This window comes from Brienomyrus brachyistius, chromosome 17 (assembly GCF_023856365.1).
Source record: "Brienomyrus brachyistius isolate T26 chromosome 17, BBRACH_0.4, whole genome shotgun sequence".
NCBI classification, from domain to species: domain Eukaryota; kingdom Metazoa; phylum Chordata; class Actinopteri; order Osteoglossiformes; family Mormyridae; genus Brienomyrus; species Brienomyrus brachyistius.
Window position 1 is genome coordinate 7,338,682 of NC_064549.1, and position 16,326 is coordinate 7,355,007.

A 16,326-nucleotide genomic window follows, 5' to 3' on the forward strand; every position below is an offset into this window, starting at 1 on the left:
ATTTACAACACAATAGGCTTAGAATGCTAATATTGTTTCATTGTTACATTTTTGGCTCTCAACCAGTAACTACTTTCACCATCAGTGCAGGAAAATGTCTTTAACTTCTATGATGAAAACAATGAGATTTTGTGATAGCAGGTTGCATCTCCGTATTTCCATCTTGTCTCAGACATTGATGAGTGTCGAACCCCCAGTCCCTGTGAAAATGGCTACTGTGAGAACGTCCCAGGCAGTTTCCGCTGTCGGTGTTTCACCGGATACGAACTTCAGGGCAACACCTGCATAGGTAAGAATTATTAAAATTGAATATTTAATAACTGATTATTAAAATTCTGCAATTGCCGTATTACAGTATCTGGAAGCAGGACATGTAAGACTAGTAACCTTAAGTGTCCTGGTATCATTTGTTGTAGTTCCTTTGTGCAGGTTACTAAGCAACGGTAAAATAGGATGAAAAATGAAAAGACAAAATGGAACTAAGTGTCATATAAACAAATGTCAAATATAAATAACGGTTATAATTGTCTTAAATTGCTCTTATCCTGCACTATATCTTCTAATTTCTTATCCTGGTTGGTCAGCATAGGCCTCTAGGCTTTGGTACACACAGGATGGTCCATCACAGTGCACATACAGGCACATGAAGTTTCAGCAATTTAGAGACCCCAGTTTCACTGCCTCCATGTCTGTGGACTGTGGGAGGAAACACACGTAACTCTGCACACACTAGCTGCTACCCACTGCGACACCACATCACCCTGACTTTAGAGGAAAAGATGAAAAGGCATTTATGCTCACTTAGTGTGTGATCTTTGTTTGTGTTGTGTCTGTGTTTGTTTCAGATATTGATGAGTGTAAGAATGACCTGCAGTGTCCCGGTCAAGAGTGTGTAAATACAAAAGGCTCCTTTAGGTGTGTTCCATGCAGACCAGGATTTGAACTGAAGAACCAACAATGCCAGGGTAATTTCTCGCCTCCTCGAGAGTATTTGTAGGTAGATTTCCTGAGGATGAGTATAAATGTAAAGCCGTCTTCTTCCTCACAGATGTTGATGACTGTCAGCCGATTCCCAGCTTTTGTGTTAACAGTGTAGGTCAGAATATAACCAAGCGATGATCAATGTGTCAACAAATGATGTAAACGCCATTTTACTGTATCTTTAGTAGTATAATAATTTACAGTGGGTAAACTTAAATAATCTACAAACAGTCAAATATCTTACTCTCTGGATACCATAATATATCATATTTTTCTCACCGAGATGCCATAAATGCTGCATTCCCAAATATTTTCATTTGACACATTTACACAAAGTGTAGCATGTGCTTTTTGAGAAGATGTCAATCTTAAGATGCCAGCATGTCTTGACGACTTCCTGCTTTCTCATTTTGAAATCTTTTTGGAGTTGTTCTTGAATAGTCTCAATTAAAGGGTAGGAGAATTTAACATCTGTTCTCTACCTGTCAGTGAAGACAAACTGCATGTCTTCTCAAGCTTCTTAGTATATTTGTAGCAGGCTCCCCTTTACTGATGTTCAGCCATGTACGTGTCCATCTGGTAGTAAGCATGACAGCAAAGCCATGAGAGAAAGGGAAGCCCCACAGTACATACTACAAACACGGACTTTGGCTGTTAAATGGACAATGTTCAATTACAACACAATAGGCTTAGAATGCTAATATTGTTACATTGTTACATTTTTGGCTCTCAACCAGTAACTACTTTCACCATCAGTGCAGGAAAATGTCTTTAACTTCTATGATGAAAACAATGAGATTTTGTGATAGCAGGTTGCATCTCCGTATTTCCATCTTGTCTCAGATATTGATGAGTGTCGAACCCCCAGTCCCTGTGACAATGGCTACTGTGAGAACGTCCCAGGCAGTTTCCGCTGTCGGTGTTTCACCGGATACGAACTTCAGGGCAACACCTGCATAGGTAAGAATTAGTAAAATTGAATATTTAATAACTGATTATTAAAATTCTATAATTGCCGTATTACAGTATCTGGAAGCAAGACATGTAAGACTAGTAACCTTAAGGGTCCTGGTGTCATTTGTTGTAGTTCCTTTGTGCAGGTTACTAAGCAACGGTAAAATAGGATGAAAAATGAAAAGACAAAATGGGACTTTAAGTGTCATGTAAACAAATGTCAAATATAAATAACGGTTATAATTGTCTTAAATTGCTCTTATCCTGCACTATATCTTCTAATTTCTTATCCTGGTTGGTCAGCATAGGCCTCTAGGCTTTGGTACACACAGGATGGTCCATCACAGTGCACATACAGGCACATGAAGTTTCAGCAATTTAGAGACACCAGTTTCACTGCCTCCATGTCTGTGGACTGTGGGAGGAAACACACGTAACTCTGCACACACTAGCTGCTACCCACTGCGACACCACATCACCCTGACTTTAGAGGAAAAGATGAAAAGGCATTTATGCTCACTTAGTGTGTAATCTTTGTTTGTGTTGTGTCTGTGTTTGTTTCAGATATTGATGAGTGTAAGAATGACCTGCAGTGTCCCGGTCAAGAGTGTGTAAATACAAAAGGCTCCTTTAGGTGTGTTCCATGCAGACCAGGATTTGAACTGAAGAACCAACAATGCCAGGGTAATTTCTCGCCGCCTCGAGAGTATTTGTAGTAGGATTTCCTGAGGATGAGTATAAATGTAAAGCCGTCTTCTTCCTCACAGATGTTGATGAGTGTCAGCAGATTCCCAGCTCTTGTGTTAACAGTGTAGGTCAGAATATAACCAAGCGATGATCAATGTGTCAACAAATGATGTGAACGCCATTTTACTGTATCTTTAGTAGTATAATAATTTACAGTGGGTAAACTTAAATAATCTACAAACAGTCAAATATCTTACTCTCTGGATACCATAATATATCATATTTTTCTGACCGAGATGCCATAAATACTGCATTCCCAAATATTTTCATTTGCCACGTTTACACAAAGTGTAGCATGTGCTTTTTGAGAAGGTGTCAATCTTAAGATGCCAGCATGTCTTGACGACTTCCTGCTTTCTCATTTTGAAATCTTTTTGGAGTTGTTCTTGAATAGTCTCAATTAAAGGGTAGGAGAATTTAACATCTGTTCTCTACCTGTCAGTGAAGACAAACTGCATGTCTTATCAAGCTTCTTAGTATATTTGTAGCAGGCTCCCCTTTACTGATGTTCAGCCATGTACGTGTCCATCTGGTAGTAAGCATGACAGCAAAGCCATGAGAGAAAGGGAAGCCCCACAGTACATACTACAAACACGGACTTTGGCTGTTAAATGGACAATGTTCATTTACAACACAATAGGCTTAGAATGCTAATATTGTTTCATTGTTACATTTTTGGCTCTCAACCAGTAACTACTTTCACCATCAGTGCAGGAAAATGTCTTTAACTTCTATGATGAAAACAATGAGATTTTGTGATAGCAGGTTGCATCTCCGTATTTCCATCTTGTCTCAGACATTGATGAGTGTCGAACCCCCAGTCCCTGTGAAAATGGCTACTGTGAGAACGTCCCAGGCAGTTTCCGCTGTCGGTGTTTCACCGGATACGAACTTCAGGGCAACACCTGCATAGGTAAGAATTATTAAAATTGAATATTTAATAACTGATTATTAAAATTCTGCAATTGCCGTATTACAGTATCTGGAAGCAGGACATGTAAGACTAGTAACCTTAAGTGTCCTGGTATCATTTGTTGTAGTTCCTTTGTGCAGGTTACTAAGCAACGGTAAAATAGGATGAAAAATGAAAAGACAAAATGGAACTAAGTGTCATATAAACAAATGTCAAATATAAATAACGGTTATAATTGTCTTAAATTGCTCTTATCCTGCACTATATCTTCTAATTTCTTATCCTGGTTGGTCAGCATAGGCCTCTAGGCTTTGGTACACACAGGATGGTCCATCACAGTGCACATACAGGCACATGAAGTTTCAGCAATTTAGAGACCCCAGTTTCACTGCCTCCATGTCTGTGGACTGTGGGAGGAAACACACGTAACTCTGCACACACTAGCTGCTACCCACTGCGACACCACATCACCCTGACTTTAGAGGAAAAGATGAAAAGGCATTTATGCTCACTTAGTGTGTGATCTTTGTTTGTGTTGTGTCTGTGTTTGTTTCAGATATTGATGAGTGTAAGAATGACCTGCAGTGTCCCGGTCAAGAGTGTGTAAATACAAAAGGCTCCTTTAGGTGTGTTCCATGCAGACCAGGATTTGAACTGAAGAACCAACAATGCCAGGGTAATTTCTCGCCTCCTCGAGAGTATTTGTAGGTAGATTTCCTGAGGATGAGTATAAATGTAAAGCCGTCTTCTTCCTCACAGATGTTGATGACTGTCAGCCGATTCCCAGCTTTTGTGTTAACAGTGTAGGTCAGAATATAACCAAGCGATGATCAATGTGTCAACAAATGATGTAAACGCCATTTTACTGTATCTTTAGTAGTATAATAATTTACAGTGGGTAAACTTAAATAATCTACAAACAGTCAAATATCTTACTCTCTGGATACCATAATATATCATATTTTTCTGACCGAGATGCCATAAATACTGCATTCCCAAATATTTTCATTTGACACATTTACACAAAGTGTAGCATGTGCTTTTTGAGAAGATGTCAATCTTAAGATGCCAGCATGTCTTGACGACTTCCTGCTTTCTCATTTTGAAATCTTTTTGGAGTTGTTCTTGAATAGTCTCAATTAAAGGGTAGGAGAATTTAACATCTGTTCTCTACCTGTCAGTGAAGACAAACTGCATGTCTTCTCAAGCTTCTTAGTATATTTGTAGCAGGCTCCCCTTTACTGATGTTCAGCCATGTACGTGTCCATCTGGTAGTAAGCATGACAGCAAAGCCATGAGAGAAAGGGAAGCCCCACAGTACATACTACAAACACGGACTTTGGCTGTTAAATGGACAATGTTCAATTACAACACAATAGGCTTAGAATGCTAATATTGTTACATTGTTACATTTTTGGCTCTCAACCAGTAACTACTTTCACCATCAGTGCAGGAAAATGTCTTTAACTTCTATGATGAAAACAATGAGATTTTGTGATAGCAGGTTGCATCTCCGTATTTCCATCTTGTCTCAGATATTGATGAGTGTCGAACCCCCAGTCCCTGTGACAATGGCTACTGTGAGAACGTCCCAGGCAGTTTCCGCTGTCGGTGTTTCACCGGATACGAACTTCAGGGCAACACCTGCATAGGTAAGAATTAGTAAAATTGAATATTTAATAACTGATTATTAAAATTCTATAATTGCCGTATTACAGTATCTGGAAGCAAGACATGTAAGACTAGTAACCTTAAGGGTCCTGGTGTCATTTGTTGTAGTTCCTTTGTGCAGGTTACTAAGCAACGGTAAAATAGGATGAAAAATGAAAAGACAAAATGGGACTTTAAGTGTCATGTAAACAAATGTCAAATATAAATAACGGTTATAATTGTCTTAAATTGCTCTTATCCTGCACTATATCTTCTAATTTCTTATCCTGGTTGGTCAGCATAGGCCTCTAGGCTTTGGTACACACACGATGGTCCATCACAGTGCACATACAGGCACACGAACTTTCAGCAATTTAGAGACCCCAGTTTCACTGCCTCCATGTCTGTGGACTGTGGGAGGAAACACACGTAACTCTGCACACACTAGCTGCTACCCACTGCGACACCACATCACCCTGACTTTAGAGAAAAAGGTGAAAAGGCATTTATGCTCACTTAGTGTGTGATCTTTGTTTGTGTTGTGTCTGTGTTTGTTTCAGATATTAATGAGTGTAAGAATGACCTGCAGTGTCCCGGTCAAGAGTGTGTAAATACAAAAGGCTCCTTTAGGTGTGTTCCATGCAGACCAGGATTTGAACTGAAGAACCAACAATGCCAGGGTAATTTCTCGCCTCCTCGAGAGTATTTGTAGGTAGATTTCCTGAGGATGAGTATAAATGTAAAGGCGTTTTCTTCCTCACAGATGTTGATGAGTGTCAGCAGAATCCCAGCCCCTGTGTTAACAGTCAATGTGAGAATAGCCCAGGCAGTTACCAATGTGTGTGTTTCAGTGGGTACGAACTAGAGGGAAACAGTTGCGTCGGTAAGCCTATTGTACCATTATATATTACTATTATCTAGTACTTGTATAGCCTGTTGTCTGTTGTAATTTTCAGCATCTGGTTGTGATTGTTAACAACATGCAAACATTCTTAATTTCAGATGTGGATGAATGCGAAGACCCATCGCAGTGCGCTGGTCAGGAATGTGTCAACCTTAAAGGATCTTACAGATGTATTCCTTGTCAGCAAGGCTACGTCATAAAAAATGGAAGATGCACAGGTAAATTCCACTTGAAAACATCCATCATAAATGCTAGGAATAGCTAGATCGTAGTGGTTTTAACTCATGCCATTTTGTTTCAGAAAATTTGTCTCAACCATGTAGTAACCACGGGTGCCTTATGAATAATCCAATTAATAACTAAACTTTCATGTTGAGCATAATGTGTGTTACATAAGTTGTTAAGTTCATTCAGTGTCAGATACATTATGAAATACTTTATTTATGAATTCCAATTTTCCAAAGTGTTTTCCTTGCAATCGTGCTGAAACAGCTTCCAGTGTCCTCCAGATGCATAGAGAAATGTTGTGGGTATTTTATTATGGAATTATGTGAAGTCTGTCTAGTATATTATATTGAGATGTTGTACGAGAGTGTGAAACAGAATGAGACCAGACTATGTTCGGAATAAGAGAAAAGTTTACAAGCGAAATGTGTTACGCAAATGGGTCTGTCTGATCCAGATAATCAGGGTGTTTAATGGACATCATTTTCTGTTTTAAGATGATGCCTGGGAAAAGTATCTATTTAAAATGAGGTAACATCTTACCATCTTGCTAACCAATTAGTAAAACTTGAGTGCACCTCTTAATGGTGACTGACACCTCATCCCCTCTGACCGGTTTATTTAAACTCCCTCTTAGCAATTTTAATACATTTTTTTTTAAGTGGGAAGGAATTGAATTGATCTTGCAGTGTAGATCTGTGTGTATTGTCCTGATAAGTAACCAAGCAACCATGAAGTGGGTATAATTAAGATATCACAGGTAAAATTAACAGCTCATATCTAAATTTATGCTGTCATAATGGTGGCTGACAACTTTGAGTTTTATAGCTTTTTTTCCAGATGCTGGTCAAAGGAATGTGTTGCAGATACCCACATTTGAAACTTGTAATTACATGAAGGCATAACGAGCAATATTACCAATACAGTGTTCGACAGACCCATGCATCACAGATTAACTACAAGCGTTTGTGTTTACCAGTTCACTGCCTTGCAACACATTTGTGCAATAGGTGAATTCAAACAGAACACCAGCTGTCATTCAGTACTGAAATGCTGTTTTTTTAATGATTCAATTAACATTGCCCTCTGCCAGTCTTATAGACTAATTTCGATTCTATTTGTTAGAAGTGACAGAAAAGCACCCCTTAGATTTTAACTGTGTTTTTGCTTTGGTCGTACACATTAAAGACTCAGCAGTGTTACTATATTTCCTGGTTTGGTCAAGGGAGAATATAAAGGTTGGCTCAGAGTAATAATTTGGACACAATGAAATGCAGGGGTAATGCATCACACAAGTTGATAGCAGGGGCGGCATGGTGGTGCAGTGGTTAGCACTGTTGCCTCACACCTCTGGGACCCCTCGCGACCCAGTAGGATAAGCGGTTTGGAAAATGGATGGATGGATGGAAGTTGATAGCATCTCAACGAAGAATATTAAAGGCCCCGTGCTAAGCTGCTATTTGCAGCTAAATGGAATCTCCACGAAACAGTGCTAAGAAAACCATACGGCTACAGTCTATAGCCTTATCTGTGTGCTTAAGGATCTATTTTGCACAAAACCTCTTTATCCTGATTCATGAAATTAATCCAAATTCGGTGTTATATGTCTTAAAGCCATCTAACAGAAAACAGTTACTAATAAGTGAACTTTTTGTTGATGTAGATGAATGCCAGAGCTTACAAGGCTGTGGTCCTGAGGGTCTCTGTGTGAACACAGCAGGCTCCTATCACTGCGACTGCCAGCCTGGATATAGAGCAGCCGGCCTTGGTCATCAGTGCAAAGGTTGGTCTTCCCTGTGTGACATTTTCCAGGCCACCTCATTACATATTACAGCATTATTTACATGAATATACTATATTATCCAATAGGGTGGCTCCGTGTGTAGTATTGTTGGCCAACAGCTCTCAGGATGATGATTCAAATCTGCTCTTTTCATTGCATTTGATGGAGTTTGCATGTTCTTTGTGTCATGTTGGTTACTTGCTATACCCCAAAGACATGGTTAGGCTAACAGGAATCTCTACGTTGCACAGGGTACAGTATGTGATTGTGTGTGTGTGTGTGTGTGTGTGTGTGTGTGTGTGTGTGTGTGTGTGTGTGTGTGTGTGTGTGTGTGTGTGGTCACATATATATATTACATATTACAAATGTCCTCACAATGTGATGGAAAAACCTGTTATTTTGACCTTGTGGGGACATGTTTTTGGTCTCCAGAAGGGAAAACTCAGTTTTATAAAAATCTGTGAACGCAATCAAGTGACTGAAGGCTTGTATTTTGTTTGGTTACTTATGGTTAAGGTTACAGCTGGTTAGGAGTTAGTCGTCGGAGTCTGGATTAGGGTTATGGGTACAGTCATCCTCACAATGACCTGGCATCCTATCTGTACGGTTCTTTACTTCCCCACCGGTCCTGTGCTGGCTGGGATACACTGCAGACCCCTCTTCAGCTCTGCTATAGAGGGAGCTGGAAGGTGAATGAATAGCAGAGTTGGGTAATTGAAGTCCAGAGAGTAAAAGTCCAGACTGGGATTTTGTTTCAATCAACCAGTTGAGTACTGTGTGACTGTGACTCTTTATGCTCAATTGGTTGGTTGAAACAAAATCTTGGTCTGGACTTTTACTCTCTGGGCCGGAATTATACAACTCTGATGAGTACCATCCAGTAACAGTTGTTTACTGTTCATTTAGCATTATTCTCTATAATGGTGATATGAAGCTTATTGCTAACAATAATGAGTTTATTACGATTTGTTTTTATCTCAAATGGTCATATTAAATTTATTCTCTGACATAATTGCTTTTCTTGGAATTACTCACGTCCGTATATCAGAAAAAAAAACAACTACACCCCTGTACATTTGGACATTAGTAAATTGAAACAGAAAGAATAAAATGCAAGACAAATGATTAAATGTTTTCTTGGAGATCCACCCCAGCTAAGTTTGAAGTTTGTTCCCTAATCCTTTTATTGTATTACTTGCACAATTAAAATACTCATTACACACAATCAGATAGCTTTTGACTCTGCGTTAATGTGTATGCAGATATCAACGAGTGTTTTGAGGGGGAATATTGCTTCCCACATGGGGAGTGCATGAACACAGAAGGATCATACCTCTGTGTGTGTTCTGAAGGGTTCAAATCCAGCAACAATCTCAGCTCCTGCATAGGTAAGGGCATGCTTTCGTTATCTTTCTTGATCCTTTGCTGTTGTGGTGTTAGGACCGTTTCTCATTGACCGTATTTTATAAACAGTTGTAAACAGAACACTTAATGAAATGTGGTAAAAAAAAAAAAAACTGTTAATCAGGCAGCAGTGAACAATTCAGGTGCAGGTGTCCAGAGTCAGCAGTGGGATTTGCTTGGCTTCCACATGCATGCAATTTTGTTAATTGTGACATTGCCTGTCTAGATGTGGATGAGTGTGCCAGACCAGAGGCATGCCAGGATGGAAGCTGTGTCAACACTCAGGGATCATTCCAGTGCCAGTGTGATGTAGGATTCATGACCAATCCAGAGCAAACCACCTGTCTAGGTAAAATCATGTCATTACGGAATGAATGTTAATTTCTGTAACATATTTATGATGCATCAGGATTTGATAATGTGACACGCTATTTGGTCTCATTAGCACTTTCAAACGTTTGGCACTGAGAAGCAGGTGACACAAGAATGGGCAAAGAAATTTGATTTTATTTTGTAGTAGAGATCTTACAGAAATGGGATGGCAGAGGGGTTCCACAGACACATATGAAAGGAAAACATGGATTTAAATGAGACAAAAATAATAAAAACTCAAGTAGGAAGCGAGGGAAGTGAAATAATAACAGCCCTAGTGAGAAAGACAAACAATTAAGGTGAAATAATGAAAAAAGGAACAAGTGGAATGACTCAATTCCATTTTTTCTCTGACAGTAAAACATTCATATTTAAATACAACATATTATAATAGAATTTAAAAATGTATTTTGTCCCTATATATATATATATATATATATATATATATATATATATATATATATATATATATACATACATAAATGTCTATGTGGGCATGGAAATATGTGACATGAATCCATTTAGCCTTTATCTGGCAACATGACATTCATATTTATATACAATATGGTACGATGTGGATGTTTGTGTGTGTACATGGATGTAAGTGTTACATTTATGTGTGCACATTGATATAAGGATTCCAGACTACAGTCAGTGCAGCAGAACACCGTTTTGCTCATTCAGTCTGTTCTGAGTTAATAATTAAGTAATTTATATGGAACTCGGTGATCTGAGTGCAGAGGATTCTTGTACTGAACAGCCCATGTTGCATTTTTAATTCCTGTGCTGATGTCTCTTAGATAAGGATGAGTGTGCAGACTCTGGGGGTGCCATATGTTGGCCAAAGCGCTGTGAAAATACTATTGGTTCTTACTACTGTGTCACCATCTGCGAGCCTGGTTACGCTGTCAGCCACTCTGGGGAGTGCATGGGTAAGAGTCCATACCATCTTTTAAAATATAGATTATTAACCTGTGACAGGTTTTATTAAGAAACATGATGGTATTAACTGGGCGAAGAGAAAGTGATCTTGTGTGGGCTTGACACAGACATATATTTTGGCTGAACAAGTATCTTGTGATTTCCATGAAAGTGTAAGTATTATATAATGGAGAAGTATAATATTATTATTAGTACTGATGATCTTTGTCAGGTCTCTAGGAGTGTATATTGAGAACTCCATGTGCTTTATTAGTGACAAATATACTACCTCCCACAGATATTAATGAATGTGTCAATGAGACTATCTGCGGGGAGCACACTTTCTGCCAAAATCTCATAGGGACGTACCAATGCATGTGCAACCAGGGCTACAAGGCCACGGACAATGGAAAGGGATGTGAGGGTATGGATTTTTCAAAAATATACTAGTCCATTTTGTCTAGATTACAATCTACGGGGCAGTGCATTATTTGACTTTCTCAGTCACAGTGTAAAGAACAATTCTGAATTGCCAGTTCACCAAAACATCCATCCACCCATCCTTCTTCTAACTGTTCATCCTGAAGAGGGTCGCGGTAGAACCTAGAGCCTATCGCAGGCAGCACAGGGCAGAGGACCCCCCTCTATAGCAGACCTGTGGACTGGTATTCTGTAGAACATTAATTCTCAACCCGGCCCTCTAGGACCCACAGACAATCCACATTTTTGCTCCCTCCCAGCTCCCTGCCAGGCAGACAGTCCACGTTTTTGCTCCCTCCCAGTTCCCTGCCAGGCAGACAGTCCACATTTTTGCTCCCTCCCAGTTCCCTGCCAGGCAGACAGTCCACGTTTTTGCTCCCTCCCAGTTCCCTGCCAGGCAGACAGTCCACATTTTTGCTCCCTCCCAGTTCCCTGCCAGGCAGACAGTCCATATTATATCTCCCTGAGGAGCTGAAAGGGAGCAAAAACATGGGCTCCCCGAGGACGAGGTTGAGAAACACTGATCTACAGGATGCCAATCCACAGGGCATACGCATGCAAATGCACACACAGGGCAATTTATAATATGCCGGTTCACCTAAGTGCGTGTCTAGCACTTTTTGTGAAGTTGAAGATATTCGGGGAATTTAAATTTTCGTTTTGGTTTCTTGCATTCGGCTATTTTTTCCGGCATTTTAGCAGATGTTTACAAAATCAAAGGATGTCACATTCAATATTTGATAGAATTTCATTTTATCATGACAAAGTATCTGTCACTCGAATTTCTGTTCCTCCACTTTTATACTGATTTTATACTGATGAAAATGGCGCAGCCTTATTGCTACTTCCTAACCCTATTTGCAGATGAAAATGAGTGTGAAACCATACAAGGTGTGTGTGGGACAGCACGCTGCGAGAACATGGAGGGGTCCTTCCTGTGCGAGTGCCCAGGAGAGAATGAGGAGTTCGACCTCCGCCTGAGGAGGTGCTTTAGCCGACCCCAATCAGGTAATAAAGAATAATAATAATAATAATAATAATAATAATAATAATAATAATATTTAAGATACATACATATTATTTAAAATACATTTCTTTAGGAATGAGTCTGCTTATAGCCGCATTTTTTCATAATCTATAACATTGCTACATTTATTCTGTAACATATTGACGTTATACAGTACAGTGAATATACACTAGTGGCCAAAATTGTGTCCAATTCTTAGAAATTGTTAGAATAGCTTTATTCCAGTTACTCCAGTTACTCACGTAATCATCCAATGTATGATATTTTGTAACATTAAAATTCAATATATTTGAAAGAATGTATGAAACATTCTTTGATTGTTTATAAATGTTACTGCCGATATTTCTGCAGTAATGCCAAAAATGCTAGGCGTTCCCATAATTTTGGCTACTGGTATGAAAAGTCTACACACCCTAATTCAGAATGCAGGTTTTTGTGGTGCAACTCCAGAACTCAACATACTATATGCCAAACCTGCAGCCAACGGTGCACATGACCTTGCAACAAGCAAAATCCAAGAGAAAGATAAATAGATACATAGTAGGATAAATAATTATTAATTATTATTAATAAATTAAAAAGCTAATAGCGGCCTGGTTGTATAAGTGCACAGCCGTAACTTTGCACACCTGGATTTTATCAAACTCATCCTTGCAAAAAATGTTTATTGAAATTGTCAAGGAATCTTCAACAGACATGTAGCCTTTCTTAGGTCATTCCATGGGTTTTTATGGGCTCTGGTTTGGCCATTCCAAGATATTCCTTTTCTGAAATCATTCTTTGTTTGACTTGGATTTGTGATTTAGTTATTATCAGGCTGAAAATCCTCTTTATTTCCAGCTTTCTGACAGAAGCCAGCAGTTTTTTTCTGGCAAAATATTCTCATATTTGCAGCTAGTCATTATCCCACCCATCTTGACTAGAACCCTTGTCCCAGGTGAAGAGAAGCAATGTATGACGCATTTTCACAATACCACAGTACGTTTTCATGCCCCAGTGTATGATGCATTTTCGCAATACCACAGTACGTTTTCATGCCCCAGTGTATGACGCATTTTCACAATACCACAGTACGTTTTCATGCCTCAGTGTATGATGCATTTTCACAATACCACAGTACGTTTTCATGCCCCAGTGTATGACGCATTTTCACAATACCACAGTACGTTTTCATGCCCCAGTGTATGATGCATTTTCACAATACCACAGTACGTTTTCATGCCCCAGTGTATGACGCATTTTCACAATACCACAGTACGTTTTCATGCCCCAGTGTATGACGCATTTTCACAATACCACAGTACGTTTTCATGCCCCAGTGTATGATGCATTTTCACAATACCACAGTACGTTTTCATGCCCCAGTGTATGATGCATTTTCACAATACCACAGTACGTTTTCATGCCCCAGTGTATGACGCATTTTCACAATACCACAGTACGTTTTCATGCCCCAGTGAATGATGCTTCTTCACAGTACCCCATGGTTCACAGTTTGCAGTCATGTCCAACATGATTTATCTTGATTTCTCACTTGATTTCAATAGGGATCTGTGGACTCTTTATGTCCACTGCATGTCTTCACAGTTTCACTGAATTACAGTGAGAAGCAGGCTTAGAGTCCGTATGTATTCTTTGCTGGCTGAGGAGAAATCATTTAATTTGCAATTTATTAAACTTAACCCACCTATTGACTCTTTCAAAATACAGTACAGCTGTTTCAAACACTTCACAAATGACAGTACTGTACAAATTAAATGACTGAACTGTGTATAATTCAAGTTCACTATAATACAGGACAGTACTGTACATGAAATATACTGTATCTTATTGCAGATTCGCTGCTGCATCTCAGTGGCTTGTTTTTGGTGGTTTATCATAAGTTGTGATGAGTCCATATTTGTCATTGAGAGAAAATGACTTTTGCAGTCTTTTCTGTGCATGTAGCATTAGCCTCGGTAGCTAGCCAGAAGCAGATGGGTTACCGCAAGCCAAAGTAAGCAAGTCATTACAAAAAGAATTGCTGTAGTTTTAATACTTTCCATATCCTGTTAAAAACGCCAAAATGAACACTGAATAGGGACTATGCGATTACTATAAACGAATTATTTAAATAGTATTTGTACAGGAATGATTCTGTCCCAAGCCTTTTGATCTGTATAAGCGGTTGATCACTATAACTGTGATCATTGTAAGTGGTTTCCACTGTACTATCATTATGATGTCACAGCAATAGAAACCATCAACATTATACAGAAACGCAGTATTAGGCTTGCAAGCTTCGGGCTTTTTCTCAACCTTTTCTCATAATGTCCAGCTTTTCTTGAAAAGCCTGTGGCCTTTACGACCCCCCCACTGCTCTGTATGTGTATATACAGTATCTGTGCATGCTGGGAATCCATCCATCCATCACCGTAACCATTGAATACCAACTGGGGTCGAGGGGGGGACCGGGGCCTATCCTGGGAACAATGGGCACAGGTGGGACCCAACTCTGGGCAGTCGCCAACACATCACAGGGTGCACACACCTAGCCATACTCACACAACTACAGGGCCAATTTAGACTCGCCAATCAACCTGCATGGTGGGAGTGACTCATATAAAAGGTAGTAGTGTGGGATTTTCTGCTGTACATGCCCTCAGGAACATCCCTCTTAAGTGTTCACCTGGCAGGGGACTCGGCTTCAGCGAGCGAGCAGGATCCTCTCTCAACATGTCCAAATGTGTTACAGCCTATGACCTGTGGCAAAACTGACTTACACTACTGTGCACCCGTCTGTAAAGTTTTAAAATCTTCTCAAGTTGAAATAAGATAAGTTTTCTAAATTTAAATATACCCATACACTCTTAAAATGGAGTGTATGGTATCTGTCACGGCATCGACCGGGGAAGCAGGAACCGGGAGACGTGAGATCGGGGAAATGCGGGATTTATTAGAATGGCAACGTGGAACAAGCAGCAAATGTAGAGCGACAATACAATGACCGGACTGGGGAAACAAACTGAAACGCGGACTAAATACATTAGACTAATGACAGCAACAGGAACATGGGGAATTCACACAAGGTTAATGAGGGGGCGTGGCACACGGGAGGATCGGACGAGTGGGGCATGACAGTATCAGTCTAAACTACAAATGAGATCACCTAAAAGCCATAGGTGATTCGAGGGCATTTCGGTTCATTCACTCATAGAGAATGAACAAATTTGCAGATCAATAAAAGGGCGGAGGACACGTGTACTTATGTAGTTGATCGAGGAAGCACATGAATGTGAGGAAGACCTGACTGTGCTGCAGTGGACCTTACTGATGAATGTGAGTGAAAACAATATTTGACCAGCATTATGTAAGAACTGGAACTTCATTCTGGACTTCCATCAGCCTCAGTACCTCTGGAATGAGCACATCAGATTGGCATTAGTCAGAGAAGGAATTAGTAATAAATGTACAATTTCGGTGATCATTTTTTTCCTTGGCAATAAACACTGTGGTCAAGTCCGCTGAAAAGTTGGGCCAAGGGCCTCCTCCCAAGCCTGAAAACAGCCCTCAATTAGAGTCTTCATGGATAATCTCACTGCAACAACAATGTCAGTCCCTGGGAGAAGGTTGATCCTACAGGGGCTATAGAAGCTCATCAAATGGGCATGTATAAGTGAGAAAAGTGAGAAGTGAGAAAAGGTAATTTGCCTAGGGTTTAGGGCACTAGCTAAATGCTAACAGGTTTTACTTCTCAATATTCATGACGTGAATTTGTCGCTTCGCAGAACAAGCAATCAGTAATCACAGGAAAATGTTTGACAGCACGACCTGGAGTAAAGGTGCATTTGGCTGTGGTAAACAAATCAAGGACTGTATCTTGATAAGATACGGGGTATTAGTTGGGATTTTGACTTCTGAGCTTACCAGTCTTAGATGTTTCTCAGTAAAACAACATATTAGAGAACTACCAGCTGAAGATTGAC

At 39.7% G+C, this 16,326-nt stretch overlaps 1 protein-coding gene across 50 annotated transcripts in view; it reads left to right on the forward strand.

Annotated features, from left to right (window-relative positions):
• The window catches only part of LOC125711805 (latent-transforming growth factor beta-binding protein 4), a 68,105-nt gene that overhangs the window by 38,865 nt on the left and 12,914 nt on the right, over positions 1–16,326 (forward strand). For 8 of the 50 annotated variants that reach the window (XM_048981145.1, XM_048981117.1, XM_048981129.1 and 5 more), the window contains 16 exons: positions 173–289; positions 846–965; positions 1,825–1,941; positions 2,500–2,619; positions 3,479–3,595; positions 4,152–4,271; positions 5,131–5,247; positions 5,806–5,925; positions 6,009–6,128; positions 6,248–6,366; positions 8,031–8,157; positions 9,420–9,545; positions 9,788–9,910; positions 10,734–10,865; positions 11,153–11,278; positions 12,199–12,342. In XM_048981145.1, the coding sequence (XP_048837102.1) occupies positions 173–289; positions 846–965; positions 1,825–1,941; positions 2,500–2,619; positions 3,479–3,595; positions 4,152–4,271; positions 5,131–5,247; positions 5,806–5,925; positions 6,009–6,128; positions 6,248–6,366; positions 8,031–8,157; positions 9,420–9,545; positions 9,788–9,910; positions 10,734–10,865; positions 11,153–11,278; positions 12,199–12,342 (1,965 nt within the window). The remainder of the gene's footprint in view (positions 1–172; positions 290–845; positions 966–1,824; positions 1,942–2,499; positions 2,620–3,478; positions 3,596–4,151; positions 4,272–5,130; positions 5,248–5,805; positions 5,926–6,008; positions 6,129–6,247; positions 6,367–8,030; positions 8,158–9,419; positions 9,546–9,787; positions 9,911–10,733; positions 10,866–11,152; positions 11,279–12,198; positions 12,343–16,326) is intronic. The other 42 variants (XM_048981149.1, XM_048981156.1, XM_048981122.1 and 39 more) reach the window with 25 other exon arrangements.